The sequence below is a fragment of the Mus musculus genome, chromosome 7 (genome assembly GCF_000001635.26).
Source record: "Mus musculus strain C57BL/6J chromosome 7, GRCm38.p6 C57BL/6J".
NCBI classification, from domain to species: Eukaryota; Metazoa; Chordata; class Mammalia; order Rodentia; family Muridae; genus Mus; species Mus musculus.
Genome location: NC_000073.6, coordinates 131,307,957 through 131,323,874, shown reverse-complemented (window position 1 = coordinate 131,323,874; position 15,918 = coordinate 131,307,957). Strand labels below are relative to the sequence as shown.

The 15,918-nt window shown below is 44.5% G+C and overlaps 1 protein-coding gene across 1 annotated transcript; it reads left to right on the top strand.

The window, feature by feature from the left end:
* The first annotated feature begins 1,582 nt into the window (after nucleotides 1-1,582).
* Nucleotides 1,583-15,321, top strand: Cuzd1 (CUB and zona pellucida-like domains 1). Its single transcript, NM_008411.3, has 9 exons — nucleotides 1,583-1,909; nucleotides 3,686-3,836; nucleotides 5,723-5,937; nucleotides 7,117-7,267; nucleotides 7,605-7,822; nucleotides 8,964-9,136; nucleotides 11,979-12,370; nucleotides 14,009-14,277; nucleotides 14,962-15,321. The coding sequence occupies exons 1-9, from the start codon at nucleotides 1,828-1,830 to the stop codon at nucleotides 15,132-15,134; spliced, it is 1,824 nt and encodes a 607-aa protein (NP_032437.3). The 5' UTR covers nucleotides 1,583-1,827; the 3' UTR covers nucleotides 15,135-15,321.
* The last annotated feature ends 597 nt before the right edge of the window (nucleotides 15,322-15,918 follow it).

The following is a 15,918-nucleotide window of genomic DNA, read 5'->3' as shown; positions in this document are numbered from 1 at the left end:
GTTACAGAGACAAAGTTCGGTGCTGAGATAGAAGAAAGGACCATCCAGAGACTGCCCCACCTGGGGATCCATCCCATATACAACCACCAAACCCAGACACTATTGCATATGCCAGCAAGATTTTGCTGACAGGACCCTGATATAGCTATCTCTTGTGAGGCTATGCCAGTGCCTGGCAAATACAGAAGTGGATGCTCACAGTCACGTGTTGAATGGAACACAGGGCCCCTAAAGAAGGAGCTAGAGAAAGTACCCAAGGAGCTAAAGGGGTGCCTTCTAAAGAGAGGGAAAGAAGGCTCCATTCTAGGTGACCTTGCCTCACCTTGATCTTCAAGGAGCTCCTGTGTGATTCCTAGTGTCTTAGTTACTTTTCTGTTGCTAGGATATGACACCATGACCAAGGCAACTTATAGAAGATTGGGGCTTACAGTTTCAGGGGGTGAGTCAGTGACCATTATGGTGGGGAGCATGGCTGTAGGCAGGCAGGGCAATGAAGCAGAAGCTGAGAGCTTACATCTGATCCACAAGCATGAGGCAGAAAGCCCACCCTCAGTGTCACACTTCCTCCAACAAGGCCACACCTCCTAATCCTTCCTATACAATTCTACCATCTGGGGACCAAGAATTCAATTACATGAGCCTATGGGGCCCGTTCTCATTTGTAGCCACTATGCCTAGAGCTGGCCATACACTGAAAAGTTCCACGTGAGATTAGAACAAGACTGAGCTTTTCTCTGCCACACAGGTCTGTCTCCATCAACTGTCCCCTGACCTTTCCTCTGCCTGCCTCCCCACTTCCCTCTCCTTCACACGTAGTCAGTGCGTAGAAGTTCTTGCACCCAGGGCCTTTATACACATACTTTTATCTTAAACAAAATTCCTCAAGTAAGATACATGATTGTCTCCCTCTTTTTGTTCTTGCCTCCATTTCATCTTCTCGAGATGCCTTTCATTTGCCCTAATTTGCATTCTTTCCCACCCAAGGCTGCCACATTCTATCCGATCTCCCAGTAGCACACTCAACACACTTGCCCCTGTATGAACTGTGATTAATTCATTATGTTTTCCCCACTTGGACTAAAGGTTCCATAAGAGTACAGTCTCCGTATCTTGTACTCAGCTTTGTATTCCCACATCCTAGGAGAGTGAGCAATGAAAACTTGCTCAGTGAATGAATAAATAAGTGAATGAATGAATGAATGAGTGAATGGACAGTCCCTTTCACATGCCCACTCTTCTCCCTAGTCTCATGTTGGACACTAGGACTTCTATCTCTGAGGTACAAGCTCAGTGCCTGAGGGATTCTAATCCATCCATGTTAGCCTCTTCAGAGGGACAGGGGTCAGGAATCCTTGCAGGGTTGCAGGGAGATCTGATCTACATTGTCTTTTCTTCCACATCCTTTGTCCCTCCCCTACCCCTTGGGTCAGCCTCCTGTAGGCATCTGAGGGCCCAGCTGGGTCCAAGAGTTTGCTATGCCCTGGCTCATTGAGCTTCAGATCCTGGTGCATTGCTCCTTCATTCATGACCTGCACAGACAGGGTCAAGGCTCAAATTCAGTTTCAAGGCCAGAGAAACTGCTACGTAGCTGCTGAGCCCTGTGCAGAATCGGGCTGGCTGGCTTATAGCCCTCTGAGATGTGACCTGGAAGACTGAGCCCAGTGCCAGGAACTGCTGGCCAGGTTGCAGCTCCTCAGCTGTGGAGTTCTCACCAGCACCACCCCTGGGATGGCCAAACTGACACGTTTCCCTAGATACCAGGAAGCTTACAAAACTCGGAGAATTATAAGAAGCCTGAGGGTGAGGGCCCTGAGGCACCCTGCGAAGATGGAGGTCACTGGAAGGCTGTTCATCTGGGCTATTTTAGCTGTCTCCTGTGGGGCACAGCTGAATTCTACAGAGGCTGAAGGTAAGAAAATTGAACCAGATTCTTCAACTCAAACAAAGAAGACTGGCTTTTACCAGGCTTCTCCCGAAACTTTGAAAGCTTTTGTATCTGCCACGGCCCTCAATACAGAGAACTCACCCTTGTGTTCTCTGGGCTTCATAGTCATCTCATTAAGGCCCATATGGCCATGGTCATTGAAATAAAAAAAAAGGCACACACAATTTCACTTTTTTTATTAGATATTTTCTTTATTTACATTTCAAATGTGCCGGTTGTGGTGTCACACACCGGTAGGATTGGCTGAAGGAGGCAGAGGGCAGGAGGATCACGTGTTCGGGGCCAGCCTGGGCTACACAATTTAACTTTTAGTGCATATCTTAGGAAAATGATTCCTACACGAATAGATATTGGCCTGATTCTTATAAAAAAAATGTAAGTTTCAGGTGCTGTTTTTTTTTTAAAGGGCAAACCAATAACAGAGAAATAATCTGTTAAGTTCTAAAATATTACATCTACAAGAAATGGTCTCTGTTAGGAGGGAAAATGCCTGAAGTTTTACAATATGACACCATTTATGTCTAGAAGTATGCACAGAACATCTTTTAAATCAAAAAGAGAGGAGGGAAGGAAAAGACAGATGAATTTGCAGAAGGTTTTAACAAAGATGCTGCCCCTGGGTGGGTGGGACTGTGCCATCTCTTCTGTTATCTTTGCTTTCTTTTTCCTGACAAATGTAGACCTCGTATTCTTAGGTAAAGATAGATAGATCGTTCATTCATTAGCCGTGGGTGAAAGAGAACATACCGAGGTTTCTTTCTAAGTAACGTAGGGGTTTTATCAGTCTTTTTTTGGAAAATGTGTCTATTCTTGTCCTTTCTGGACAATGAGAGAGGCAGACAGACAGACACACACGGAGGGTGGGAGGAAGAGAGGGAGAGGGAGAGGCAGAGGGAGTTAGGATCTGTCTACAAATCTCAGACTGGCCTCTTTGCATGGGAGCCTCCTCCTTCAGCCTTCTGAACGCTGCAGTTACAAATGTATGCCTCCCTATCTTCCTTTCCTCATTTCTTCTTTGGTTTCTGGTCTTTAACTTATTTTTTACATTTACTTATTGTGTGTGCTCAAGTACGCATGTACTCACATCTTAGAATACTCAAGTGAAGGTCAGAGGATAACTTCCAGAAGTTGGCTCTTTCCTACCTTGCAGGTTCTGTGAGCTGGATATGAGTTGTCAGCTTTGGCAACGAGGGCCTTGACCCACTGATCCACCTCACCGGCCCCATCATTTTTGACCAATAATTTTTTTGTTATATAAAACACTTTTTTGAGACAGAGTTTCAATGTGTAGTCCTGGGATGTCCTGGAACTCACTCTGCAGAGCAGGCTGGTCTTGTGCTCACAAAGGTCCGCCTGCTTCTGCCTCCCAGCCACTGGGATCAAAGGTGTGTGCCACCGCTGCCAGCTAACAATTTTTAAATTTAAACCTATTTTGATCATATTCTTCCCTTCCTCCAAGTCCTCCCAGATCCTTGTTTCCTCCCTATCCACCCCACTTTAAGTTCTTTCTCAAAACAACCCGCAAGCCCAATACAACAACAAAATCCTAAAAACCTAGAAAGCAAAATACATCAACACCCTAAGGGAGAGAAAACTATAATCAAATAAAAGCACACAACAAATTGTGGAGTTTGTTATATGTTGGGCAACTACTTCCCCTTCCTGTGGGAGGTTGAGTCCTAGTGCCTGCTGGGAGACAGGGACTGCTCTTTCCTTAGTGCCAACTATGGTATCTACCAGGCAAATCAAGATGCACAGCCAGTCTGGGAGGGGCCAATCTGGGAGAGACCCATAAAGCCCTGGTCCTACAGCTCAGTGCGAATGAGAACTGCACTTGGACCATAGAGAGACCTGAAAACAGGAGCATCAGAATCATCTTCTCCTACATCAAGTAAGTAGAGGCTACAATTTCTCAAGGAAGGAGCTGACTCTAGCCATGTTGGGGTGGGAGATGAGCTCTCTGAAGAGGGGACTCAGCTGCTTCCGGAGGCTGACGTGATCCCCATGATGATGGCAGTAACGGTTATGGCCCCTGGTGATCACCAAAGACTGGAATGCAAAAATCTGGGTCATATGGTGTCTACGAGGCCAATGCCAGAGCTACAGGCACAAGGAGCTTGTTAGCTTGTGGAGGTTCATCAAAGAGTGTACACATCGATCAAGGTTGGTACCCAGCTATTTACTGCTAGACTGTAGGTCTTAAAATCTTAAACTCTGGCTCCAAATTCTGGTCTCTGTTAGAGCCATAATGGAAGTTTCCTAGGGTGCACCCTGAACAGTTAGATCAGAGTCTCAGAGGATGTGACCTAACCTTGATAGTTTTTGAAATGCTATTTTAAAAGCAGCATACATGTACTGTATGCCTTGATGGTACCATGCTAAGACCTGAGACTCTGTTCAACAAGGCCTTGGGACTTCATAAGATCTGCCCCAACTGATTTCTCAACACCCCTCTGCAAAAGGTCCAACCTAATTCAGTAGATACGAGAGCTCAGACAAGCCACTTTCTGGACTAAGGCCACTAGTCCAAGGGAATGGAATCCCAGCATTCTTGCTCCAGGACTCCTATTATATAAGTAGATGTTCTTGCTCTGCTCCATAGCTGTCAGATTCACCAAGAGGGCTCATCAAAGTGCACATGCTGGGCTGGGGTGGGGTCTATACTATCTAATTTAAATAAGATAGGTGGAGCCTGAAAAGCCTGCATAAGAGACATTCTCAAGTCACTCTGATCCTGCTGTTTCTGCCACCATACTTGGAGAACCAGAGGGCTCTACGTCACAGAAGCTGGAACTGACTGACCTTCAGTGAAATGCGAAGACAGCAACTCATTGACTTTCTGGAACACTGGAAACCTATACCCCCTCCCCCATTTTTTTTATCTCTCTCTCCCTATATATGTATCTCCATATATATATATATGGAGAGAGAGAGAGAGAGAGAGAGAGAGAGAGAGAGAGAGAGAGAGAGAGAGAGAGAGAGAAAGAAAGAGAGAGAGCAGGATTGTGGTTAGAGCAAAACTCAATAGAAAGAAGTCATTTATTGGGGCAACTTCTTGTGTATGAAGCCCATGGAAGGTTCATCATGCTAAGATGGCAAAATAAAAAACCTTGTACAGAAGAGGAGAACAGGCCAAGCATGGTAAGTTCCTGGTCCAAAGCTATATATACATCAGGGAAGCGTTTGAGGTGGAAGGGAGTTAAGATTCTATTCTTAGACATAGATCCTCTATGGGTGTTTGGAAAGAGCCTGACGGCGTGCACAGAAAATAGAAATCCTGGGCTCCCTGTTCAGTGCAGAGCATTGGACCACCCTCCAGAATGAGCCTTTGGTGGGGAGGAAGAGGCAGCTGGGGGATGCTTCACCGGGAGGTGGCCATGGAGGAGGAGTTGTTTTTTCAGCAAGCTTAGATATCAAATATCAGTGAGGCTGGATTCTAAATTAGAAAGATCTATACTAAACAGTCACCATGCGGTCTCAGGGAACAGGGGCGATGGAAGGGGGAGGGGGAGGGGGAGGAGGAATGCAGCCCCGAATTCTAGGCCCGTTTTTGTTCATTTACTAAGTATAAAGTGCTGCAAGTTAGTTCACTTTCCTGAGCCCATTAAGATTGTGGTTTGATTGATTTTGAAGAGGGATGGAGCTCATGACTGTTTTAAATGAGCCAGATTGCCCTCACTTAATAAACTCTTGCGCTAATGCAAACCAGGAACAATGCCTTGGAAAAGCCACTTTGCTAGTGGCTCTTCTCCAGCTACAGGTGTGTTCTGTTCCCAGGTTGGATCCAGGCAGCAGGTGTGAAACTGAAAACATTAAGGTGTTTGATGGAAGCTCCACCAGTGGGCCTCTGCTAGGGAAGGCCTGCAGCAGAAATGATTTCGTGCCTGTGTTTGAATCATCATCCAACTCGATGACATTTCAGATAGTCACTGGCTTGACAAAGTTCCCAAGGAGTGTCTTTATCTTCTACTATTTTTTCTCCGCTGCTACCGGTAAGTTGTCCATGACACATTCTTTCCCCTGCCCTTCGCAAGCGCAGGTTACACCAGGTCCTGCTGGGGACACGGTGCTCTTGAATCTGTTCCCTCACAGTCTTCTCTGTGCCATGCACAGAAGAGTCACGTGTTCAGTCGCCATGTTTGAAATCTGATTCTTTGGGTCTGGGGAAGCTCCTGATGCAGTTCCCCTGGCTCACCACACAGCTTCAGGTTAGCAGGCACTGTGTCTGCGCCCAGAGGGCTCTGTTCAGCCTGTTTGATAACCTTGAGACCTCCGCGACAGTCATTAGACGTGGTTTGAGGCTCTTGAGCTTTTGTGTATCCATCAAGTTCTTCCGACAACCAAGCAATTGTGGGTGAGGCTGAGCCAGTTTTAGGGCAGTCGGGTGCTGCACAATTCTATGACATTGGCCCCCAATTCCAGTTTTACCTTAGGTAGAACGCCATGGGCTTGAGCCAGCAGGTTCATAAGGAGAGCTTCACTCTGGTTTTCTAGAAGATCTGATCTTGACACTGATATCTTTGTGCTACAGAGCCAACAAGGTAGAGGCATCAAGCTCTTCTGGAGCTGGACACAGGCTACCTCCTCACACCTGACGTGGAGACCCTACTTAACATAGGTCCTACAAGTCCACCAACCTAAACTATTTTATAGCAACCTAGGGGTCTTCCGTTTGCTTCTGTGTTTATTTGTCATGTTGCCCATTACAGTACCTATCATGTCAGGGAAGGATGGAGGAAGGTTGCATCTGAGCTGAACTTTGAATACTAGCCCGAGGAGAGAATAGCAGAGGACGCTATACTGAAGCCCTAGCAGACATGTTAAGAAAGGGCACTTTAGAACAACAGCTCCTTTGGTGATAGCCAGTGAGCCTGGACAGCAACGGTGGGTGAGGAGCCTCCAGCACTCGCCCCAAGAGTGTGACTACTTTCAGGAGCTCAGTCCAGGTGGGAGGGCCTCTGTCGCCAGTTCAGTCACTTTGCATGATTTGACAGCAGGGCAGCACTATGCTCTCAGGTACCCCAAGGCAAAAAGGTCTGATGCTAAGAGAAGAAGAAGAAAACCTCCAATGTGACTCACAGAGGAGACAGGGATGGTGTGACACTCAGGGAGGACAAGTTAAACTCCATACATCACAGAAACATCCAATCATCTTTGTATTATCTTTCTAGTTATTCCAAACTGCGGTGGTGACCTGCGAGCATTGGAAGGGTCCTTCAGCAGCCCCAATTATCCAAAGCCGCACCCTGAGCTGGCATATTGTGTCTGGCACATACAAGTGGGGAAAGGCTATAAGATACAATTGAAGTTTACAGATCTCTTGTAAGTATTGTGGTCTACTGCAGTGACACACAAGCCACTGGGGGACCAACCTGGGGAGAAAAAAAAATCACATGCTCCCACATGTAGGTACTTTTCAGAGAAGCACTGTAGAAAGAAACACACATACCAGTGCTGTTGACTATTGTTCTGAGGGACTGACAAAGTTCCAGGTCTGCCATCATAAATCTGAGATGTCATTGTAAGGGGAAAAATCCTTCATGACTTTAGAAGGAATGATAAAAAAACAAAAACAAACAAACAAACAAACAAACAAACAAACAAAAAACAGGACTGAATCTGTTTGAAAAGCTCTTACACCAGAGGCTGTCTTTCTTAGACTAGAGATGGATGAAAACTGCAAGTTTGATTTCATCGCAGTCTACGATGGCCCCTCCACCACGGCAGGCCTGCTCAAACAACTCTGCGGCCGTGGGAAGCCTACCTTAGAATCTTCCTCTGACGCCATGACTGTCGTGCTATCTACAGATTATGCCAATTCCTACAAAGGCTTTTCTGCTTCCTACACTTCAATTTACATCCACGATGTCAACACTAGTAAGTCTTTTCACGACCCTCAGCTATTTTGAACTCTGATGATTACTTACGTAGAGCCGTCTCCTTGATTCTTAGCCTGATTGTGGCTAGCCTTGTTTGCCAACCTGTCATGTACTTGGGAATATAGCTAACCTGGAGGCTTGAGGAGTCACCCTGTGCCTTGCTTACTACAGGAGGAAGTGAATGACTCTATCTGGTTGGCTTAATGTCTTCTGTAATGACATAGTTTTAAAGAAATGTAACAATAATAATTGGGTAAGAAGAGGCTATGAATTTAGAATTGGGGGCATGAAAAGAATTAGAAGGGGGCACTTGGGAGGCGCTTAGGGGTGAAAGGAAAAGAGGGGGAAAGTTATGTAGCTGTAATCAGATCTATAGATTATACAAGTAAATCAGATGTATAGATTATAGTTCTAAACAAGGTAGCAGTGGGCACTGTAAAAAGCTCACAAACTACTAGGCTGTGCCAATCTTCCACCTACTATTTAATGTATTGTGAGTTCAGATATTTATTTATTTATTTATTTATTTATTTATTTATTTATTGTGTGTGAGAGTGGTCATGCATTCGTGGTATGTGTGTGTGTGTGTGTGTGGTGGTGGTGGTGGTGGTGGTGGTGTGTGTGTAGAGGCCAGAGGAGGACATTGGGTGTCCTGCTCTTGCACTTTCTGCCTTGTTCCCCTGAGACAGGGTCTTAATCTGGAGGTTGGCTAGCAGCCAGCCAACCCTAGTGATCCTCCTGTCTCAGTTCCCAACAGCGCTTGGGTTACAGGAACATACACAGCCATACTTGGGTTTAGTGGGGGCGCTGGGGGCTCTAAGTCAGGCTATCATGCTTGGGCAGAAAGTTCTCTTGCTGACAGCCATATTATCAGCGCAGAGGGTTCAGGCTGTTTGTTGCTGTTATTGTCCTTTTCTTTTTGACACTATGTAGCCCGGGCTATCCTGGAACTCACTATGTAGACCTAGAATTCACACAGATCCACATACCTTTCCCTCCTAGCTGCTAGAAGTAAGGGTGTCTGGCACCAGTCCCAGCAGGTTAAACTTTTTATGGAATAGTCTGGACATGTAAGTTTTAAAAATGCAAAGTTCCTAGCTGGCCCAAATGTGATCATTCTTTCCCCCTTTTCTTGATAGCATCTCTAAGTTGTGTTTCTGACAAGATGAGAGTCATCATAAGCAAATCATACCTACCGGCACTCAACTACAATGAGAGCAATTTGCAGCTAAATGACCCAACTTGCAGACCGAATGTATCAAATGTCATAGAGTTCTCTATCCCTCTGCACGAATGCGGTACAGTCAAAAAGGTACTGTGAAACCCACAGCTGGGTTCTGTCAAATGCTGGCAGATGTGCCACGTGGTGATGCACAGGTATGAAACTTGCTGTATCTTTCACAAACCACAGCAGACACACATGGTTGGACTGGGAAGGCATGAACATAGCTGTGTACATGTTCACTCACACACGAAGGCATGCTCATAGCTGTGTACACATTCACTCACACACGAAGGCATGCTTGCTTATTCATTTGCAGGGGAACTGGAGGATGGCTGGCTTTTCACAGAAGGCAGAGAGCTCTGAAGCCTCACTAGAGAGACTTGGAACATCTTTGGTGGTCAGGGTTTCTTAGCCTACTGGGAAAAGTTGTGCAGAATATCACCTTTCTGTATTTGGTAAAATTGAGTTGGGTTTAAGATCTTATTATCCTTGAAAAGGCAGACAGTAAAATCATATTTTAGGTATTAAGAGTTATAAGTCAGGCCGGGTGTGGTGGCGCACGCCTTTAACCCCAGCACTTGGGAGGCAAAGGCAGGTGAATTTCTGAGTTCGAGGCTAGCCTGGTCTACAGAGTGAGAGTTTCAGGACAGCCAGGGCTATACAGAGAAACCCTGTCTCAAAACACCAAAAAAAAAAAAAAGAAGAAGAAGAAGAAGAAGAAGAAGAAGAAGAAGAAGAAGAAGAAGAAGAAGAAGAGGAGGAGGAGGAGGAGGAGGAGGAGGAGGAGGAGGAGGAGGAGGAGGAAGAGGAGGAAGAGGAGGAAGAGGAGGAGGAGGAGGAGGAGAAGGAAGAAGAAGAAGAAGAAGAAGAAGAAGAAGAAGAAGAAGAAGAAGAAGAAGAAGAAGAAGAAGAAGAGGAGGAAGAGGAGGAAGAGGAGGAAGAAGAAGAAGAGGAAGAGGAGGAAGAGGAGGAAGAAGAAGAAGAAGAAGAAGAAGAAGAAGAAGAAGAAGAAGAAGAAGAAGAAGAAGAAGAAGAAGAAGAAGAAGGAGTTTTAAGTCTGCGATTTGGTCTGCATGATTTAGAAATACCATTTAAGATCTTAAGCACTGTCAACACTCTTAATATACATACCATAAACTTAAATCACTTTGTGACTGAGGATAGATGCTAGACCAGAGGAGTTGATAAAACGTAAATATTTTCTTTTGTTTATTTATTTCTTCCAAAACTGAACACACAGGTCTTATTATTTCACTGACGTCTATGGTGTACCAAGGCCTAGCTTCCATCTGTGCACATTTGGGGATCTGCCTGGCTAGACACACCAACTTAGGCCTCCTTACAGAGGGAACGTGTTGCAGCGTTCAGTCTTCTATTTATCAACTCCAGGGCCTCACACACGCTGGGCAAGCAAGCCCTCTGCCTCGGAGCTGTATTCTCAGCCCTCTTCCTACCTTATGTTTCAAAACAGGATCTCACTGAGTTGTCCAAGCTGACCTTGAACTCTGTAGCTTGCCAAGGACCAGCCTTGTCCTGGAGAGGGGTTCTGCAAGGGGTGTCTGGGAGAAGCAAAATAAAGGACTCGAAGTCAAATCATGGGTCCAAGCTGATGACTTATGTTCTGCTGGAGACAGCTTTCCATATTGGTTTCTCTATGTTCTGCTCCTGCTCCTTCTCCAAGGAGCGAGCTCTCTCTCTCTCTCTCTCTCTCTCTCTCTCTCTCTCTCTCTCTCTCTCTCTCTGTCTCTCTCTAAAAAAAATCTATGAATAGCTCATCTCTTGCAGATCATAAACTCAGTCTTTCATTTTACATATCAATCCAGTCATTTACTCCAGGTTCCATTTCGATTATCCTATGAAGCAGCATCTTATGACTCCAGTCCCTTAATTCTTAGGAGGAGCAAGAACACATCTCCTTTAACATTGCAAAGCAATTCAGAGATCCGCCTACCTCTCTTAAACATAGATGATAAACTAGCTAGGTAGAACCCCACTGTGAAATTACCATTTCTCCACACCTGGGTCTAACCCTGCTTTGTCCAAGGCTTACCCTGAACTCAGGAATCTGTCTGAAAAACGTAGCTGGGTGGGAGCTCCTGCAATTACCACTCCCTAAATCTCTTTATCTACTTTGTATCTTTCTGACAAGTTGGCTCACAAAAGCTTTTGTTCCTTTAGATTTGTGAAACCCCTCATATCATTCATATTGCATCCTTATTTTTTTGAGAAATTATATATATTCGAACTCATGTGTTTAGAGTTCTTTTCTATAGTCTTAAGGGCTGTTCCTGAAGGTTCCAGTGTTTACCATTTTGCCGAGACATTAGCCACACCTTCACCTCCGTGACTTGTGCTATCTCTGTTTATCATGGAGTTATTAACAAGGAGGACATTCCTGGAAGGAGGAACGTAAAATACGTACATTATTATACAAACAAGCCTTATACCCACAGCAGCCATTGGCGTTTGTGGAGGCCCATGCCTGCTGGCCCTGCTCCAGGGGCAGGAACCATGACATTCTGTCCTTATTAAGGCCATGGCGACCTAGCAGTAGCTCATGTAGGCTTGGAATGTGATCCTTCTGCCTCAGCCTGCCTAGGAGCCTGTGCCAACAGGCCTGATAGGATGAGTTTAAAGTCTTAAAAGAGCTAGAAAGTGGCAGTCCACAATGATGTTAATATAACTGAAAGAAAATTCTACCCACTTCAATCTCTCAGTCTTTCTAATACAAGCTGTATCTTTCACTCTCTTCCTTCTGCAGGTCAGGCCCTGCCGTAAAATACATGTTAGGTTGAGAGTCTTTGACGTGGAATCTGTTATTTCATGACTAAAGGAAATTAAGTTGCTACCAACAAGTCTTATCTTTCTCTGTACTCTGCCATAGTGATGGGTTAAAATATAAGAATGTGAATTCTTTCGCATTCTGCAGATAGAGGACCACGCGATCAGCTATACCAACAGGATCACCTTCATCGAGTCTCCGGTCTCTGCTGTGATCACCCGACAGAAGCTCCTCCAGATCGTGGTGACCTGTGAGATGGAGTATAACTCTACCGTGGAGATTATGTACATAACTGAAGACGACATCATACAGAACCAGAGTGTCCTGGGCAAATACAACACCAGCCTGGCTCTCTATGAGTCCGACTCATTTGAAAACCTCGTACAGGAGTCACCATATTATGTAGACTTGAACCAGACTCTCTTTGTCCAAGCCACCTTGCACACCTCGGATCCAAGCCTGGTGGTGTTTCTGGATACTTGCAGAGCCTCGCCTACGTCTGACTTTGCATCTCCAACCTACGACTTAATCAGCAGCGGGTATGTGCTCGTGTATTTCCCAGCAGACTTCTTTTTCCTTTCCCTTTTCCTGATGTGTGTATGTGTCATGCGTGAGCGGGTGAATGTGCACACATGCACATGTCAAGCTAGAGGCCGACATCAGTTGTCTTCCTCAGAGACTCTCTGACTTATCTTTTAATTATTTTTTTCTTATTTGTATATATGTGTGTGTGGTATGTGCATGTACACATGTGCACTGGTGTATTGGCACATGTGAGGATTTATGTGCATGGATGTGTGCATCTGTGGAGGCCTGAGGTTGATGCTGGGAGTCTCACTCTACATCTTATTCATTGAGGCTGTTTCTCAGTTGAATGTAGAACTTGCCAGAAGGCTGTTGTGGCTAGCCAGCTTGCTTCGGGGTTTTCCCTGTCTCCACCTTCTGAGTGCTGAGATGACATGTGGAGCACCACACTTATCCTTCCATGTAGGTTCTGAACAGGATCCAAACTCTGCTCCTCAATGTGCATGACAGGTGCTCTAACCACTGATCCATCCCCTCATTCTCTCATTGTTTTCCGAGGCAGGGTCTCTCACTGAACCTGGAGTTTGTGGGTTCAGGTAGGCTGTCATCCAGAAGAAAAATCAGACGATGTCCTCGTTCTGCCTCCCTGACGCTGGGATTGCAAGCGTTCTAGACTTGTGTGCTTGTCTGTGAGTGCAGGGGACTGAACTCACGTGTGTGTGTGTGTGTGTGTGTGTGTGTGTGTGTGTGTGTACATAGAAAAAGAGATAGAGATAGAGATAGATAAAAGCATTTTTCTAGTATGGAATTTTAAGCTTAATTGTTTAAAAATTGTTACTATGTACTAGCTGCAGATAATTCATGTTAAAAAATTTAGATAGACTCTCCATATTCCTTGGATTTTAAATGTGACTATAAAATATTTGGTAGTAATGGGCAGAAACCACTTATAAGTTGTCTAGAAGGGCCTCTTTGTGTTTCCGTTTTTGTATATTTTGGCTATTTTCAGCAAAGACTTGGAAAGTTGGAATGCTCCTTACTGTGTGCTATCCTTAGCACATGATTTTCTCAAGAAAACAGATGCAGGGTTTTTTTTTTAAGATTTATTTATTTATTTATTTATTTATTATATGTGTGTACACCGTAGCTGTCTTCAGACACACCAGAAGAGGGCATCAGATTTTTGTTACAGATGTTTGTGAGCCACCATGTGGTTGCTGGGATTTGAACTCAGGATCTTTGGAAGAGCAGTCAGTGCTCTTACCCGCCGAGCCATCTCACCAGCCCCGATGCCCGGTTTTGTTGTTGTTGTTGTTGTTTTGTTTTGTTTTGTTTTGTTTTTAAGGGAAAAAACACCATGGTCTTTTTCCTCTAAACGTTGATGGGCAATCAGTTGTACTTGGGCATCTATTTGGCATGTTGGGAGAGGCATGCCCCAGTGCATTCTGGTAGCTCACAGGACCAGGAATTTCAGAGTGGGGACGCTATTTACGTTTCTCAGAACCACCCCCATAGCTCAAACCCCCAACCCTCTAACCCACTGGTGTTTTTCTAGAGAGGTTCCTAGATCCACACATTGAACATACTTATATCGCCTCATTTAAATATGGACAAGCTGCTGTGAGAAATTTTATCCCAAAATTCTGTTTCAGATGTTGTCAAGATGAGACCTGTAAGGTGTATCCCTTATTTGGGCACTATGGAAGGTTCCAGTTTAATGCCTTTAAATTCTTGAAACATCTCAACTCTGTGTATCTCAAGTGTAAGATTTTGATATGTGATAACAATGACCAAACATCTCGCTGCAATCAAGGCTGTGTCCCAAGAAGGAAACGGGATATTCCTTCCTACAAATGGAAGACTGACTCTGTTATAGGACCCATTCGCCTGAAGAGGGACCGAAGTGCAAGTAGAGATTCAGGCAAGAGAACACTATTCATGATCTAAAAACAGCCGTGGCTAGTAAAACGTGGCTCAAATGTCTTGTTCCTGAGATGTACGGTTTAGACATTTAACATAGAATTCCTAGCAAACGAGTGACTAAGAACTTGGGATCAATATTTCCATTATACATATAATATGTATCATATATGCATATACATGGATAGCACACTGATACTACAATGTCATTTGGACAGCCGTTTGTACATATATTTAAGAATGTGTACTCACCCCATTTCTAAAAACAACTTTCCTTTAGCTTCCCAATTCCTTGTTATAGATGTTTGAGCAGATAATTAAGTTAGAAATAATCTATTTTAAACTTCTAAATGAGGAACAAAGTCAACTGGTGCCCACATCAGAGACTATTTGGGAAAAAAGCTATCTTTTCAAAATAGTCAATATTATGTTAACATAGGACAACCTACCACTGGGCATATTGAAACCTGAGAGACTGCATAGGAAAGACTCAAAGACAGTGCAGGTTAAATGGCCTAAGGTAAAACCCAACTATAACTAATTTAGATGTTTGAGAATTGTCTTTCTATATTGAGTTAAAAGTACATATTATTAATTACACATAAGATTCATAGGATATAACTTGACATTATGAATACTAACAGAATTTTGTAGTGCTAACACTGAAAACTATTTCCAATTCCAGGACTTCTGCCTCAAATACATGAAGCAGAAATTTCAAACCAGCCCCTCAGTCGCCTGTACCTGTTTTCCTTCATGGTTCTTGCGCTAAATGTGGTGATTGTGGCGATAACCACAGTGAAGCATTTCCTAAATCGGTGGATGGATCACAGATACCAGAAGCTGCAGGTCTACTAGCTGTGGACCCCAAGAAAGGCCTCTTGTCTTCTCCTGGGTGCCTGATGAAGCAGCTCCCTGTGCCTACAAGGGTTCAGAATAAACCAGGAAGGCCTAAAAAGCAACATGTGTACCATCATGTTCAAATCACATCGACAGTGTGTTTCATTACGGAATAGCTGAAATGAATAAATAGTACGTCTGGTCACTTTGTTTTGGACAGAGTCTCTTTACTCTATAACTCTGATTGGCCTGAAGCTTGCTCTGTGTAGACCAGGCCAGTCTTGAATTCACAGAGCTCCTACCTCTGTATTCCCAGTGCTGGGACTAAAGGTGTGAGCTCCCACATCCAGCTCGGCTTCTTTTTTAGGTGCTACATAAAATGTGTGCATCTCTACAATTTAAAGGATACATGCAAAGATTCTAGCCTTTGAAAGATAAAAGTAGTAACGTGAAAGCGAAATGAAGGAGTGGGCCCCAGCCCGCTGAAGCTGCCACTGACGGGCAGTCTGGGTCCCTCTCCCCTGTGCAGCTTACAAAGGGCTTTTGGTGAGAAAGATCTGACAGGGGACGAGATGTCCGACTCGTTTCTGAATTAGGAGAGAAAAGCACTCCTCTTCTATTTCCCATGAGAATGAGCAGATGCTATTGAAGACTCTAAGGCAAACTACTCTATACCTGCCAAATACCAAAGGTAACTATTTTAGCACAAAGAAGAGGAACAAAATAAATACAACCCCATCTTGACACCTAACCAACACATGCTTTCATGTTCCAAATCAATCTAAGCAGGGGTCTCAGATGG